Source organism: Amia ocellicauda, chromosome 3 (assembly GCF_036373705.1).
Source record: "Amia ocellicauda isolate fAmiCal2 chromosome 3, fAmiCal2.hap1, whole genome shotgun sequence".
NCBI classification, from domain to species: Eukaryota; Metazoa; Chordata; class Actinopteri; order Amiiformes; family Amiidae; genus Amia; species Amia ocellicauda.
Genome location: NC_089852.1, coordinates 24,656,539 through 24,673,579, shown reverse-complemented (window position 1 = coordinate 24,673,579; position 17,041 = coordinate 24,656,539). Strand labels below are relative to the sequence as shown.

Genomic DNA, 17,041 nt, shown 5'->3' with positions numbered 1-17,041 from the left:
ATAGATAAAATGTGATTCAAAAGAACAAGTTTGTTTTTGCCTTTTGAACAGGGAGACATCTTACTTAAGGTTCACTAGAAAAAAAAAGCACAAACTGGAATGCGAGGCCCATTTTACCCAGTAGAATAACCATTAAACAACAGACCCGAGTCTCCATTGTACAGCAGCTCAGCAGTCCAGAGTGCATTTCCCTGAGCAGTCCATATGGCAGAGTCACGTCACCAAATAGCTGCTGCTGAGGGACAGATTTTGCCTACAGAGTACGAGGAAGAGTTGAGACCCAAAAGCGGTAGTCAAACTTAATCCTGCAGCTCCACAAGAATGCAATTGTATAGTAAATGTATCCAATTATTTAATGTAATTTGGCTGGAGGCTTTTTGACCATTTGTGTGCACTTGAGTGCATAGCCCGTCCTTTGGAATGGACTTCCAGCTTTTGCAATTTCCGGGGAATGTGGGAAAGATACAAATAAAACAACCACTGCCAAGTAAGAGTACAGCACTGAGCATGTCAGAAATCCAAAGCAGTAACTACCCCTGCCCCTTGACAAATAAACATTACATAACAAATAAACTGTGGATTACATAGCTATCATTTTCAGAGACAAAATAAATGCTTTTATTGGGTTTTATATATTTTTTACTTGGACTTCAAAAGCCAATACATATGGTGGGTAAGGTAAGGGACCCCTGTAAGAGAGAAAACTTTGAACTTGGGGGGTCCCGATATTTAATTGAATAAAAATATTAGTTTTTGTCTAAATGAATGCCCTGACACGAGATGAATTTGTCTGCTTATTCCAGTTTCCATCAGTGTTCCAGATTCAATCGTTTTTTCTTCAGTGACGTTCTAAACACCGTCAGGGAGCGACTGAAGAAGGCTGCTCGAGTTTTCACCAGCTGAGTAACTGTGAATATAACATTCTTCTATAGGATTGTTTACACTTCAGTTACTATAACTATCGAATGTTTCACCTTCATGCCGAACAGCAGTTCGTTTGTAGCGTAGACGCTAGCTGATTGTTTTTTAATCTTATCAGACAATTGTAGGTAGCTATGCTAACGTTACTCTGAAAAACTCGGTTACATGGAGCAAACTTCGTCATTCTGAATGAAATTATTCAAGTTATTAATTTCTCCTCATTATGAATTAAGGTAAAAGAATGCTTAGACAGTTAGACACTCATCTTTAATTTAATGTCAGCCTATTTTCATGTGGTCTGATTGCGCTCTGCAAAGAAATGTTTTACCAACATTTTTTGTTATTGTCGCCTAAACCATATCTTCCTTATTTTATCACTGTGAGATCTAGGAACATTAAAAACAGCTAGGTCTAGCAGAGATTAGACAATGGTAACTAGTTAAATATTGAATTGAAAATGCAAAGGGGTGCTGTTGAAACTACTGGAGGAAAAGTTTGTGAATACCACTGAGTTTTGTTTGGGGTTAATGGTTTCATTGAAAACATAGGTTGTTTGTATATGGATGGTTATCATTGTAAGAGAGATTATAAGAGATTTATTAACGTATTTATGCCCATAGCAACCTGGTTTTAACATTTTCCAAGATCCCCTTAATGATTTTGACAAAATATGAAATTAAAAAAGCAATTTAGAGTGGTAGTGCACAATGCATCTGGAACATGAAATGATATGCGTGCATCTTCAAAACCAGAGAGCAGCTGAGCTCAGTCTTAGAATAATGTGTCAAATCTTCACTTCCTTCACAATTCTTCTCCACTTCCTGACAGTTCAGAATGTTATGACTGAAGAAATTGTTCCATTTACAAAATATACTGTTTGTGGTTACATAAAACAAAAGAGTAATCCAGAATTTTGTTGTGTTCGGCGTAGAATATATACACCTGCTCACAGCGTCTGTCACTTCTGGTAAGCTCAATGTAGTATGTATTTAGCATGGAACACATTAACAACACAACTGACCAATGGACTAGGTTCGGGAAAAGCAGTGTGAGATTTACAAGAGAAAAACAGACCAGAATCCAGGATGTAAAGTTTAAAGAAAATGCTGGCTTGTTTATTTAAAACAATTAGTAAGTTGTAGTTCAAAGACAAAAATAAATAATGCAATTCAATAGTAGTATTTTCACAATACGAATTCACAGTATTCAAATACCCTGGGTAAGTAGTCTACACACAAAACAACCAAAAAAAAAGCAGCAGTACAGTTATTTCACTGTCCTACCACATATCCTGGGGTGATCAGTCCCAATCAACACGGCAGAGCTGTGCTCAATAGTATACTTTAAAAAACGTCTTGAATAACCGTCTTTGGTGTCCTTCCTCTTCCACACACAAGATGTCAATCTCCCGGGGCAGGCTTGCCATCCCAAGTGAAACTGGACTCCAAAAAAAACCTGACCAATTAAATGGTTCATAACGCATTCACCCTTTCTTTTCAAGAATGTGATGAAATGATCGATTGATCACCAGCCTTTCTTCACAGGTAAATTCAGGTTTTAATTATTATTTCAGACTCTAGGAATTTTTTTCTTTTTCTAATTATACTAACGGGAGAAAACTTCTCTCAAAACGGCACTTCCACTAACAAGGCTTTCTCGAGATGACAATGATTGAACTCTCAATCAAAGACGGGACCTTTAGATGCACATGCTTCTGATTGGCTGATAATCAATCTGGTCGCCTCTCTCACATTCCACAGAAGATTTTAGCCCATTAATTGACCTGGGTTACACCAGCAGTTAGTTCATATAAAGAATGACCCTGGAATCTAAGTTTGCTTGATGTGCATGTGGCCATTAATAATTAACCTTTTGCATTTGTGAAAACAAGAGCTGTCTTGAATTCTCAGATGGGGATTAGCTAAATCTAGGTCTGTTTATCCTGTGTTTAACAAATGCAGAAAAGCTTGCTGTGATTCAGTGCACAGTGATTGGAAAATGTATTCTACTGTCTGCTTTTGTTATGGCAGAGCAGTGCATAAAGTGATGTTCTAAGTTGAAAAGGAAATAAATACATTCCAGGAAGAAGAGCACTTACAATGAGAGGTGAACAGGTCAATGATTTATCCATGGCTCTTAAACTGCCTCATGGGTCACATGTCACCTGAAGGGGAAGTTCAAGCGACACAGTCATTGACTCCCTCACTTATAGTCTACATTATAAACAGCTACTCCCAACCCCATCTCCCTCGTGGTAATTTTGCAAGAGCTGGCTTTCCGGTAACAGAAGCCCCACTGTCAGCCTGCGGCTAGAGCACGAGGAAGCAGACTATAATGATGTCAGCAATAAGCAGACTGCTGGCCTCTTCCAGCTGGTCTGTGTTGCTACAGAAGTCCCTGCATTTTCTTCTCAACATGCTGAGGTTCCACACAGGCGCTGCTGTCCTGGCGCTCACAGCCGCGTGGGTCTGCCAGGCTGACGTTGGGGACTTTACACCATGCGAGAGGTTTTTCTACAACGCTTGGCCGCCCAAGGGCCTGGTGGGGGCTGCCATCTGCCAGCGGTACTTGAATAAGTACCACTTTGCCAGCCTGTATGACCGCCACCGACGCACCCCTTCTTACTCGGCTTATCTCTTCTCTCCAGCAGACACCAAGAGACCTCACACGCACTGGAAGTATGAACCCCAGGTAGTTTTTTCTGTGTCCCAGACTGTTACCTCTTTTCAGAACTTGTATAGAGCGCACAAAGGTGTGTGCTGAGGGTATTTTCTTTTACTTACACTTGTGTTGTGGCAAACATATCGAATAATCTAATGTATGTTTTGTTTTGAAATTAAATACCATTCAATTAAGGGATAATCCTACCAGGATGAATTTGCAGATTGGTGACAGAAAATGAGGAGGAGAGGTGGGGGAAGGAATTCAACTCCCCAATGTAAGAGAGCAAGGGAAAAAGTAGGAGTCTTATTATTGAATATGTACTTCCTTTGCTGACCCTTGGTGACTCACATTCAACTCGACTGCAGTATAACTTAACTGAGGGACACTATGCACAAGGTACGTAGTGTAGAGCAGGGGAACAGAATACAGCTTCATGCATGTAATATAAGCCACCACCAGCAACAGGAAAAAAACATTAAAAAAGGATTCCACATTCCAGTATGGGTCTGTACAAGCACCCAGGGTCACAGTTTTAGTAACTGATCACTTCACTAGAGATCAAGTGTCACTACGCAATGAACGCAGCCTGTATGCTGAATAGCCCTTCTCCTGTCTAACACTTGCTTTCACTTCTCTATCTTTATCACTTCGGCTTTGCATAAGCTAGTGGGGTTAATGCAGATTCGTTTTAAAATCTGAAATGGAGAAATCGCAAGTTAATGGAGAACAATCTGAACCTAGATCTTAAATCACATGAATTTGGCTGTCAACTAGTTCCCTTTGCTGTTGGGATCAATTGATAGTTGGTAGCCTTTAGGAATGGAAAAGAAAAAACACACAGTTTGAGTGACAGGTTCATTAAGATCATGTATTAAGAGGCCATGGTGAATTGATTTTCATCTCCAACTCCCAGAATCTTGAATAATAAATGAAGTTGCCCTGCCCTAGAGGCGAGGTTTGTAGATCCTGTGCCTGTGCACCTTAAATTCCTTTTACATGTCGATCATGGTCTAAAAGCTGCCTGCCTAAAGTACTTGTAAAGGTGTAAAGTGTGACCCAAAGTGAAAAATATAGTTATTTTCTAAGTCAATGAAAGAAAGATGATCAAGACCCTTTATGTGAAAGTCTCGATTATTGGATGTATTACAATATTTTGTCTTTTTCCCCCCCCCACCTCACCTAGCTTGCTTATGCCAAAGCAGATGGAAACATGATTCCCTTCCCACCAGGACCTGTGGACCAGAATGTGGTGCAAAGCCAGGCCATTGAATTGGACTACATTAACTCCAGCTACACCCGCGGCCATCTGAGCCCCAGCCTCCACCACAGTGACGATATAGACAAATGCGCCACCTTCACCCTCACCAACGTTGTGCCACAGAAGGGACCGTCGAACGACGGACCCTGGGCTGCATTCGAGAAGGACATTAAAAACAGACTCACAAGCTACTGTGCAAAGGAAGCCTATATAGTAACAGGGGTCATCCCTTACCAGAAGGACCGGTGGATAAAGGGAGATAGGGTGGCCATACCGGAATATCTGTGGTCAGCCTACTGTTGCCCCAGCTATAATACATCCATCCCCGCAAACCTGACCCAGGCATTTCCAACTTACGCCGCCATCGGACGCAACGATCCCAACAGCACAGAGGAGATAGTGCCAGTAGACAAGACTCGACCCAAGAAATACCTGGGTTATGATGTGAGGTTGATGTCCCTCAAGACCTTGGAAATGTATCTCCAGGACAGACTGGGGACAGTATTCAGTGTATTCTATAACGGGTGCTCCACTTGAAAACAGTCCTAATCCAGGAACAGACTGAGTTGTGTCTACAGTTTGGACTGTTCAGGTGTTTATTTTTTCATTACTAGTGGCTTATCTTAATCGGTTGCTGTTAAGATATATCTGCATCCTAATTATGTTGTGTTTTTGTAAAGATCAGAAAATATCTTGAGCTCTGTGTGAGTTTAAATTGCCAGTTAAAAGAGTGCCAGGTGGAACACTGATTGATGTAATGTGATTATTTTATTGTTTGAAGCCAGAATACAATTTGTTGTAGTCAGTGAGTCACAACAACAAAAACACAATAGGCTTCTTAGTTCAATAAATGCAGCAACACGTGATTATGTAAAAGAATATATTTTCATAGCTCTGCTTTTTGCCCTACACAATTATTTTTCCTCAGAAATATGAAGATAAACCACATGGAGGCTAATTTGTGAAGTGAGAAAGTTAAAGTATATAGAGGTATACACTACCTGTCCACACAGATTTCTTTTCATTCCCCATATGTTGTCAAATGTGGAATTCTTAGATTTTTTAGCATATATTAAGCACACATTTATTTAATACTTTCCTATATTATTGCCCATGTTATATTCTCTGGGGGCGTAAGGGTACTTGTGTCCCATGCATTTCAAATGAGATCATTCCTTCACTTAAAAAGTCATACATATTTGCCCAGCAATATTTGTTTTCCACTGCATGTGTAGCTGTTTTCATTGTGTAAAAGGGGAATTCTAGTTTGCTTATTAAAATTGCATATTGATGGGTTCATTCAATATTTAACATTTGTACACCAGCACAAATACATATTTTATGACTCTTGCTAGAAAGAGGTGTGTGTTTCTTCACCATGTATGGGAATATAAGACAAAGGTAGCAGGATATGTGTCACATTTAAGGAAGGGAAGACTTTTAGAGTACAGTCAAACATATTTGAACACCTAGTTTCTACAAATGTAAACTTTATGATGTTGTTTTTTGTACAGAGAGGAAAGAAGACATTCTAAGATATGTTTTAAGCTTTAAGTTTTAACGCCAGGCAGTTACATTCTTGTTGCTTGGTGTGTGACCTGTATAAACGGTAACAGCAAGACATTTGCACAAACATTGAAAAAAATGATTGTGTTGTATTCTTTTACCTTTATGAACAATAAAAGCAATAGTATTATTATATGTGTTGTATGTAGTAATATGTATGTATGTTCTCATGCCCTCACTTTTACATTTTTGTTGATTTTTTTAAATTTGTGATTTTTATATACTGAATATTAAATTATATATATTTGATTTATGGGTGATAAATCCTAAGCAATGAATTAGAGCGGATTTGGTATGCAAATCTTGGTGATTCATTTTATGTGAATGCAGTGTACTGGAATGCAATAAAGTTTTAAAAACCTTTTTATTTTTTCTCGTTTTTTCATCTGCTGACTGAGATCAAAGGGGTACTATTAACTTAATTGATTAAACTAAATATTTAATTCACTGGATTTTAAATACAAAAATACATGAAATCCATCCATCCATCCATCCATCCATCCATTTTCAAAACCACTTATCCTGGTGAGGGTCGTGGGGAAGCTGGAGCCGATCCCGGCAGGCATAAGGCGCAAGGCAGGAATACACCCAGGATGGGATCCAGGCCATCGCTGGGCAACACACACACACCCATATATACCTACAGGGCAGTTTAGCACGGCTAATCAACCTAACCCACATGTCTTTGGATGGTGGGAGGAAACCGGAGTGAAATACATGAAATAATTAATACAAAAAAATAAGATAAGAAAATCAGGATGGCAGCCCCTGAGGTCTGGATTTTGGTAGTGTATAGTTTATATTAGTTGGGGGAATACAGACTTTATCTCACTCAAGGCATCTTTACAGCAGGTCTCCACAAGTGTATTATATATCTTTAAATTCCTTTCTAGAACAGTGAGAATGTTAGCTTTAGAAATATTTTGTAAGACCCTGTCAATTTAACTGCCATTTAAAAGTAGGACATACTAATTGCAGAATTCTTCTTGAAATGAAAACGCATACATCGTCAGCTGGCTGAGCTAACCCGAGGGCAGGGCCTATTTTAATCTCACAGGGCAGCAGGGTCTCACATCTTTTTACATCTAAAGCACACAGATGCTGAGTGTGCACAACATGCTGGAATTGTGCTTGTATTAAGGGTAAGATGTGGACTGCAAATTCAAGCTCTAAATAAAGTGTAAGTTCAATTTCAGTAACTCCAATCCACGCCCCCTGAATAAAAAGTGATAGGAAACTGTTTTTGCAGTGGTCTGTAGTTATTTTCATATTAGGTTCCCATAGCAGTTAATTCACACATGAGCATCTGCTAAATAATGATATAAAACAGGAACTGCTACCAAAATGTTTATTATCAGTTTTCACTGTACACGGCGGCTCTAAGACAGTTTAAACCACACATATATATGTATGTGTGTGTGTGTATGTATATATATATATATATATATATATATATATATATATATAAAATACATGTATTTCAAGAAATTACTAAAGATCAAGGCATATATACTAAAAACAGTCAAAGATAAAGGAAAACACAGCAATAATACCAAGGTTAAGGGCTCCAATTATTCAATTACCATTCATAATTAAACCAGGCTTAATCATTTAATTCATTTGAACACACCAGCACTAATTGTGTACCAGATAAATGTTTATTGCCAAGATCTGCATGCTAGGTTTGCTATGATCTCACCATAAAATGTAATCTTACAGTGCATTCCTGCAATGTTCAAATAAAGCTGCAGCGCCTCCCTTGCCTCTCGTGCCTTATCCTGCTCTTGAGGACGTGCAGGTGCAGTCTGAATGTCAGTGCTGGTCTGAGCCTGTCTTCCTTCCAGAGACACTGAGGTGAAGAGCTAAGCCTTTTCCCCTCGGGCACTTATGTAAGACATAATTCACTCTGACAAGTGCTTGTAGACATATAGAGGGCATAAGTCAGAAGAATCATCAGTATCATTTTTCTTCTTCTTCTTTTGCATCTTTGTATGAAACTCAAACTCATTTTGTTTACAATTTTTTTTTTTTTTGAATGCGATTTTTTTTTTTTGAATGCGATACTTATGGCGCTAATTTGAGCCCATATGAAAGCGCTGTTTACAATGTGGATGAAGATAAAGTTAAAACAGAAACCGCAGGGAGTGCAGCACCGCTGTCTGATATCACTATAGACGCATCACAGAGGCTGCTTTCAATGCAGACGATTGCATACTAATACATACGCACTTAGGCCTCCTAAAACTACAAATGTGAACAGGGTGTCTGAAAAAAGCTGGACAAAATTTGAGGCGGCAGGGCCGGACTAATAAGTGTGAATGGGGTCCAAATCAAAGGAGAGAAGTCTGTTTCTTGTACCAAACCAGACAGCATAGAATTTCCCATAGAAAAATACATTCTAACAAGACGGTTCACAGAAGTCAGTGATAGCTCAGGTGGAACACAAAGACAGAAATCTCGGTGTCCCCTCATGGACCAGGGTTGCTCATCACTGGTTTAAGGCTGCATTTTCTTGAGATTCTGTGCAATACAGATCAATACATATGAGTTTACTATTGGACAGCATCAGCTATACAGCCACATCTTTAGGCCTAGAGACCTATATGAACATTACACAGCAAGTGAACCAACTGACCTGCAGAGTACAATATGAGCAGGTAGTGAAGATGAAATAAAGCAAGTCCATGCAGGGGGAGGCTGTCAAAGTACTTCAGTGCTCCAGGGCATTAACCTGCTGGCACATTCCTGTGGATAATTATATTGGATACTGACCCTCTCAGGTTCCTTTACAACACCCGCAGTTGGGACTATAAATGAGTTGGGAGCAGGGGACCTAGCGTGCATCCCGAGCTAAGTCTTCGTCTGCCTGTTTGCCATCCCTGATCACTCTGAGCCATGTCCTTTTCCAGCTTTAGTAACTTCTCTAGCCATGGGGGTGTCCGGTTGTCTGGAGCCTCTGGGAACTGGGGGTCCTCGATGGGTTCCTCGCGTGGCATGGGCGGGGGGCTGGTGATGGCACAGAAGACCCAGAGTCTGTACAGCGGGGCCGGAGGAAAGGGCACCCGTATCTCCAGTGCCTCTGGGGGTGGGTTTGGCTCTGGGGGTGGATTTGGCTCTGGTGGTGGGTACAGCTCTTGGGGGGCATCCAGGAGCTTCGGTGCTTTCTCGCTGGAGGATGCCATTGGGGGGGCTGACAGCTCCGTTACCGTTAATGAAAAGCAGACCATGATGAACCTCAATGAGCGGCTGGCCGCCTACCTGGAGAAGGTGCGCTCCCTGGAGACAGCCAACGCCAAGCTGGAGCAGCAGATCCGCGAGTGGGGGGCCAACCGTACTGTTACCACCCAGGACGTCAGCTCCCACCACAACGCCATCGACGACATCAAAGCCAAGGTACCCACTGCACTGACACAGGGCCCCTGGCAAACAGTTCACCTGAATCCAAACTCACATGCTATGGGAAATGCTCAGGTAGGGGAGGCCAGGGTTTAAAAATATGCAGGTATGAAATCACCAGTTCATTCAGGTGTTCTGTGCAGAGACCACATTTTTTGCTGCACGATTTAGTCTATATAACCTCTAGCTAATTTTCAAACACATTTTTTAACTGAAACAAAATGGCCTTTAAAAGATTACTCTTATTTCCTTATGAATGAGATAACTTTTTCTTTAACCGTTTAATCCCTTTTGGAACAGGACAGCAAATTGGTAGTGTTTATTTATTTTATTTTTTTATCTTTTTAATCTGCTCCTATTGATAGACCTAAAACATATAATGAACTCCATCAAGCCCTATATGAGAGGTCGACAAAGCCAACTGTTTAGTGCCTCCTAGTGGTCAAAACGAATTTCCCTGGAAACTCCCCATATTTAACCTTATAGCTTTAACACGATTTTTTCTATTATTATTATTTTTTAATAATAATACTATTTTTTTATTTTTATGTTTTCATTCAGATACTGGCTGCAACTACTGCAAATGCTAAATTTGCTATTCAGATTGACAATATCCAACTGGCCGCTGATGACTTCAGAGCCAAGTGAGTGCAGCAATTGAATGTGTTTTCTATCTATTATTATTATTATTATTATTATTATTATTATTATTATTATTATTATTATGTATTTCTTAGGAGACTTACAAAATATAAGAGCAACACAAAGTGCAATAATACAGATACTGTCTATCTGTCTATCTATCTGGAGACCCATGCTCTGTATGCCTCTTTCTGTGTGTATGCGGGTATGAGAATGAGCTGGGCCTGAGGCAGTCGGTGGAGGCTGACATTGTTGGTCTGAAGAGGGTGATGGGTGAGCTGGGTCTGACCAAAACCGACCTGGAGATGCAGATCGAGGGGCTTAAGGATGAAATCTCCTACCTCAAGCAGAACCATACTGAGGTGAGGTTTAGGGTTAGGGCCAGCCCCATGGTTACATCAAGCATATGGTTTGGCACAGGGTTAGGGGTCATGCTAGCAGTTAATGTCATTTTCATATATTTCGTCCCACAGGAGACCCAGTCCTTCCGCTCCCAGCTGACTGGCCAGGTGCAGGTGGAGGTGGATGCTGCTCCTGGAGTGGATCTCAACAAGGTCATCGAGGAGATCAGGGAGCAGTATGGGGGCGTGGTGGCCAAGAACCGCAGAGAGGCCGAGGCCTGGTTCAACTCCAAGGTAAAGAAGGTGTTGTGCATGGCTGTCATGCTTCCAACAACACGCCTCAAAGAGCTTCCTCCAGAAATCAAGTTAACAGTGCTGGAGCACCCCATATCTTCCATGTGGATGGACCAAAATCACATAGCCATCTTAGGTCCTTGCTGACTCCAGCCAAGTCTGTCAATTTTTGCAAACCGAAAACAGCTCCTGCTCAATCCCGCCTCTGTTCCCATTGTCGTGACAGGCTGAGGTCGTGCAGCAGGAGGTGAAGGAGAGCACTGCTACCCTGCAGATGAGCACGACGGAGCTGAAAGACACCAAACAGATCCTGCAGGGCCTGGAGCTGGAGCTGCAGACCCTCTGCAGCATGGTAAGGCAGGCAGTACATCATGGTCATCAAGGGAGCTGTGTTCCAGAAAGCTTGAGAGACGGAGCAAGAGTAGATTAATATTATTAGTTTAAACAAATCAAAGTGCTCTTGAGCAGTTCTTGTCCAGAGGTTTTTTAACCTGATTTCCAGAAAAATCCATAAGCACTGATGGCCAGGGGAAGGGGGACTGGGTACAGGGCTTGCTTGTCCTTATGGCTTTCTGGATTGTGGATCTACTTTCAGAAACAATCCATGGAGGGCTCTCTGGCAGAAACAGAGGGCCGCTACGGGGCTCAGATGGTCAGTCTGCAGACCATAGTCACCGGGCTGGAGGGCCAGCTGACCCAGCTTAGAGCAGACATGCAGCACAGCTCTGAGGAGTACCAGGCCCTGCTGAACATCAAGACCCGCCTGGAGATGGAGATCGCAGAGTACCGCCGCCTGATGGATGGGGGCGACTCCGGGTGAGGAAGAGGCATTTGCATATAGTACTGAGTGTAAATGATGACCCAGGTACAGGGAGGGGATGTAGACTCCCTTTGCAGAATTGCTTGACATTCATTACTGGGATGCAACTTCTGGTGGAAAATGTGTCGCTTACTTACTGCCATTGCTATGTTGCTTGTGCAATCCCCACTGAATATGTAGATTACAAACCAATTGAAATATCTAAGTAGGCATCTCAAGAACCCCTTCAAGATGCCTCTTAATTGTCCAAATATTCTGGGTCTCAGAGGATAAATCTAAGTTACGTTTTGGACTGGAAACAATATAAGTTCCTTTTGGGGGGAACTTGTCCTCCTTCAGAATCACCACTAGGTGTCTGTGTTTGGACAGAAATAAGTAATTCCTTCTCTAGACATCTGCAGGATGCTAAGAGAGAATGTCTCTGAAACACAAAGTGCTCACAAAAACAACAAGACCTCCAGCCGTGTATTGATCTTTCTCCTTCTTCTGATTGTCAGGCACAGCACCGAGAGCTCCACGAGTGAAAAAACCGAAAAAACCTGTAAGTTTAATTATGATACAACTCTTTTTTTCTTCTGTACAGCTCAGATGGGGTGTTTTAGAGACAAAAAGGAAAGTGCAAGATAAAGTGTTATGTTTAAACTTGAGAGAGCAAACAGCCCATTTAAAATATATCAAGCCTGACAACAATCTTCCTCTAATGTTCACAGTGACTAAGACAGTAGTGACCGTGGTGCAGGAGCTGGTGGACGGAAAGGTTGTGAGCTCTTCTTCTGCTCAAATTAAGAAGTGAATCGCCTGAAGACACAAGAAAGCATCTCCAGGACATGTGAAAACATCTTGAAGAGATCTATAAATGTCACTGGATTGCCTCTAATAAAAGAGCACTTGTGACCTGAAAATTGTATGAAATTATAGCTGATGTGTTTTTGTATTTCATTAAAACTAATGTGAATAATATGTTTTGGATTTGAAAAAACAAAATGCACATTATACGTTTTATTGTTGTAACAGTTTTAAAACAGTTTTTGTCAAATTTGTAGCCAAAAGTGACAGAGAAATTCAAGGGGAGCTTCTCATTGTAGCCCATCCTTGGTTCTCTCATAGAGCTCACAGGTCAGGACATCCATAATGCCATGGGGTCTATTGGCATGTTTGCTGAACATGCACATTTCTGTTTTGTGGGCTGTCAGAGGGTCATATGCACAGCCATTTATTAATATGCTCAGAAAATATTAATATTTAATTTTGGTATGTATGTAAATGTCTTTTTATTTATTTGTATTTATCCTTTAATTAACCAGCAAGTCAGATGAGATTAACAAACCTTTTTAAACAGAGACCTGGCCAGGAAGTTCACAGTATCAAAGTACATCACACACTCATACGTGCAGATTGATGTGATGTCAACAAATATTCTTAACTGATTTAAAACATGAACACTTATCTGAAAAAAGGTGGTATCAAATGTATGAACAATTATTATATTTGAATCAATTAAAAAAATGTAATTCACACAGAAAAATATTTTATAACAATCATTAACATGGTGATACACATATGAGCAACTACAAAGAAGTTTCAGTATCCAAAACCTCCAGCACACATTTCATGTTTATGTATTTTGGCTTCAAAGCCTTAAACTGTATGTGGTACAAAATGATAAAGTTTTACAAATAAAGAAAGGGGGAGCTACAGGTTTACAGAACATGGGAGAGAGAGTCTAAGCATGTACACAGTACACACAACCCTGTCTGCTAATAGGCTTTGGAAACATTTTCAGTATACACAGAAAATAAGGATATTTTATTATTATTATTATTATTATTATTATTATTATTATTATTATTATTATTATTATTATTATTAGTATTATTATTATTATTATTATTCCCCTATTAAATATTTGCAGGGCAGCTTAACCATTATATGGTTGTACTAGTACATTCATTTGTCAACAGATGATTGCTGATTGCATGTTGTGCTTCCATGCTATGTTGAGCTTCCCAGATTCCCCTTCCATTTCCCAGCTTCCTATAACGGTGTTACCATGTGGAAGGTACAAATATTGGAGTACTTTATATGAACTCTTTGTTATCATTACAAAGGGTTGAACTCTAAAAATACTCAGGCCTATTTACACCCAAAACAAGTTCTTGAGCATTCCTCTTCCCCTGCAGCCATGCCATGAAAATACAACACTTGACATAAAGACAGTTTTCTTCAAAAGGCTGATGTAGTTTTTGATCCTGTGAAGGGAGTTGCTTAAGAAATGGTTCTGCCCGTGCATGATAACATGAGGAGCTGACTTGCTGGGACGGAGATAGAGCTAATCATGCTCGGTTGAGTCTTTCCCTCCTTTTTGTCACTCTTCTCTTCCCTGCTTCTCTGGAACTTGCTGGCTCTCAGCATTGTTTAAAAATGTTCATGACCAACTTCATTGGTGGTTTTTCACTGTTTGTATCTATTTTTCCACCAACAGAAGGGTCTCTGTCAGGGATGTGCCCTGCCCCAAGCACAGGCAGCGAATTCAATTTGGCCTACACTGCCATTACGCCAAATGTCTCTGGCATTGGCTGTTAATAATCTTCTAAATTTGGAAGTGGGTGGCACACAATGTGTGCAATGTATACGTTCTATACTAAAGGATATTTCACAATTTTAATCTAACTTCCAAACTTTGATAACCATCTTCCTCTAAGCTCTGCATACCCACATACATATGCATATATATATAAAGAGCACTCAAAATGAGAGGAAATGCTTTTGAAACATCTAGAACTGACTGCTGCTGCCAGTCCTTTACCTCTGACCATATTTCAACTGTACTAGCAGTCCAATATTGGCTAACAGCTAACATGGTTAGGGTTAGGGTTAATGTGCTCAACAGAATTTCAGATGAAGCGCGTGGCATATGAATGTGTTAATTATGTGATATTCATATCGTAATTAATGATTTCTTTATTAATGATTTTATTTTATTTCTTTAATTATATTTCTTGCTTCTCTGTTACTATTTCTTCCCTTCAAACTCACTGTGTTTATGGTATATACTGCCATGTAGATATTACATGTCTGCAGTTACTGTACATTTCATGCATGTCCTCTGCGGACAGGTTGAGTCTTAGTGTGGAGTGGGCTGTGGGCAATATATCCCAGTGAGGAAATCGGCTGCTGCTTTCTCTACCTGATGATATAATTCAGTAACATCAAAAATCCTTTCTATCTTCACCATAACCACTGAAATCATGAATAAACTGGTGGGTTGACTCCACTCTTTGGCCATTTAATCTTACTGTTTTCTTTTATTATTTCAATATTCATAAACATTATCAGCTTTTTAATCAGTCACTTGTTTGACCTGCTTTCCCATAAGAACATAAGAACATAAGAAAGTGTGCAAACGAGAGTACACTTTGGTGTCCATTAATATTGCACTTATGTTGTAAGTCGCCCTGGATAAGTGATCCAAGGACCCTATCCAGTCTGACTTTAAATGTTCCCAAATGTTCAGCTTCAACCACATTGCTGGGGAGTTTGTTCCAGATTGTGACAACTCTCTGTGTGAAGAAGTGTCTCCTGTTTTCCGTCTTGAATGCCTTGAAGCCCAATTTCAATTTGTGTTCTAGAGCAGCGATATCTTCTTGAAGTGTGGAGCCCAGAACTGCACACAGTATCCAGATGAGGTCTAACTAGTGCATTGTACAGTCTGAACATTACTGCCCTTGTTTTAAATTCTACACTTTTGACAATATACCCTAACATTCGGTTTGCCTTTTTTATTGCTTCCCCACATTGTTTGGATGGAGAAAGTGAGGAGTCCACATAGACTCCTAGGTCTTTCTCATGCGTTACTTCATCTAGTTCTATTCCTCCCATAGTGTAATTATAGTGGACATTTTTGTTACCTGGATGTAATACCTTGCACATGTCCACATTGAATTTCATCTGCCAGGTGTCAGCCCACAACTGAATATTATCTAAGTCCCTTTGAATAACCTGTGCTGCTGAGATTGTATCTGTTGAGCCACCTATTTTAGTGTAATCTGTAAATTTGACAAGTTTGCTAACTATCCCAGAGTCCAGATCATTAATATAGATTAGATTAGATTAGATTAGCCTCAAGTAGTATATTCTTAAAATATAACCATCCATTTTCAACTGACTCTGTATCCAATGTGCTTCAGTCTAACTCTTCTAAGCACCACCTCATACCTTCAAGGTTTGCTTTTCTAAAATTGTAGACCATTGTTTTAGACTTGGTCCTTGTTTTTTGAAAGAATGCCTCAAAGCTAACCATATTGTGATCACAATTTGCCATGGGTTCTCTAACTAGTGTCCCTCTGACCCTATATTGGTCATTTGAAAAGATCAAGTCAATGAATGCCCTCTCTCTGGTTGGTTCACTGACAAATTGAATAATAGAAAGCAGTCATTTACCATCTCAACAATTTCTATTTCTGCTTCTGTAGTGCCAACTGGGCTTTCCCAGTCTGTGTTTGGGAAATTGAAATCCCCCATTATAACAGCCACATCCTTGCTACATGCAGTCCTGATTACATTGTACAATGCAACATCTTGCTGAATTTCTGAGTTGAGTGGTCTGTAACACACTCCTACCACTAATCCTCTGGATCTCTTGTTCAAAAGTTTGAACCACAAAGATTCTGTTCCATTATTGGGATCTAATTTGAGTTCTTCTACCTCAATGTCATTTTTTTACATATAATGCTACCCCACCACCTCTTTGATTTTGCCTGTCCCTCCTAAACTGTGTGTATCCTTTCAACTTGTATTCATCCCCATCATTTTCTGTAAGCCATGTTTCTGTCACTCATACAACATCATAGTCACATGCGGGCACTGTGGCTTCTAGGTCTAACATCTTGTTCGTTATACTCCTGGCATTGAGGTACAAACATTTAAGGTCTTTCCTACTAGCAGTTTCCCTTTATTTTCTTTCCTTAGTGGAACATGTCCCATTGTCAGAGCTCCCTGCCCCCCTGGTCCCTAGTTTAAAAGATCCATATATTACTGCTCATCATTTCAAGGTCTGTGCTAGTCAATGGAGTACACCTCTAATGCAGGAGTCAGACAGGTGAATATGATCTTAATATTATTAATGATATGAAGATGTTT

At 40.2% G+C, this 17,041-nt stretch overlaps 2 protein-coding genes across 2 annotated transcripts; both read left to right on the top strand.

The window, feature by feature from the left end:
- The first annotated feature begins 3,133 nt into the window (after positions 1–3,133).
- Positions 3,134–6,772, top strand: LOC136742788 (endonuclease domain-containing 1 protein). Its single transcript, XM_066698625.1, has 2 exons — positions 3,134–3,612; positions 4,769–6,772. The coding sequence occupies exons 1-2, from the start codon at positions 3,256–3,258 to the stop codon at positions 5,378–5,380; spliced, it is 969 nt and encodes a 322-aa protein (XP_066554722.1). The 5' UTR covers positions 3,134–3,255; the 3' UTR covers positions 5,381–6,772.
- A 2,452-nt stretch (positions 6,773–9,224) lies between these two features.
- LOC136742804 (keratin, type I cytoskeletal 50 kDa-like) lies at positions 9,225–13,601 on the top strand. Its single transcript, XM_066698626.1, has 8 exons — positions 9,225–9,802; positions 10,367–10,451; positions 10,655–10,809; positions 10,921–11,082; positions 11,309–11,434; positions 11,678–11,898; positions 12,400–12,443; positions 12,613–13,601. Exons 1-8 carry the CDS (start codon positions 9,305–9,307, stop codon positions 12,693–12,695), a joined length of 1,374 nt encoding a protein of 457 aa, XP_066554723.1. The 5' UTR covers positions 9,225–9,304; the 3' UTR covers positions 12,696–13,601.
- The last annotated feature ends 3,440 nt before the right edge of the window (positions 13,602–17,041 follow it).

Excerpts from the sequence above, each read along its gene's own strand:
- LOC136742788 (XM_066698625.1), top strand. The coding sequence starts at position 3,256 with ATGATGTCAGCAATAAGCAGACTGCTGGCCTCTTCCAGCTGGTCTGTG. Across the intron at positions 3,613-4,768 it reads ACTGGAAGTATGAACCCCAG|CTTGCTTATGCCAAAGCAGA; the intron begins GTAGTTTTTTCT and ends CACCTCACCTAG.
- LOC136742804 (XM_066698626.1), top strand. The coding sequence starts at position 9,305 with ATGTCCTTTTCCAGCTTTAGTAACTTCTCTAGCCATGGGGGTGTCCGG. Across the intron at positions 11,435-11,677 it reads TGCAGACCCTCTGCAGCATG|AAACAATCCATGGAGGGCTC; the intron begins GTAAGGCAGGCA and ends ATCTACTTTCAG. Across the intron at positions 12,444-12,612 it reads TGAAAAAACCGAAAAAACCT|TGACTAAGACAGTAGTGACC; the intron begins GTAAGTTTAATT and ends TAATGTTCACAG.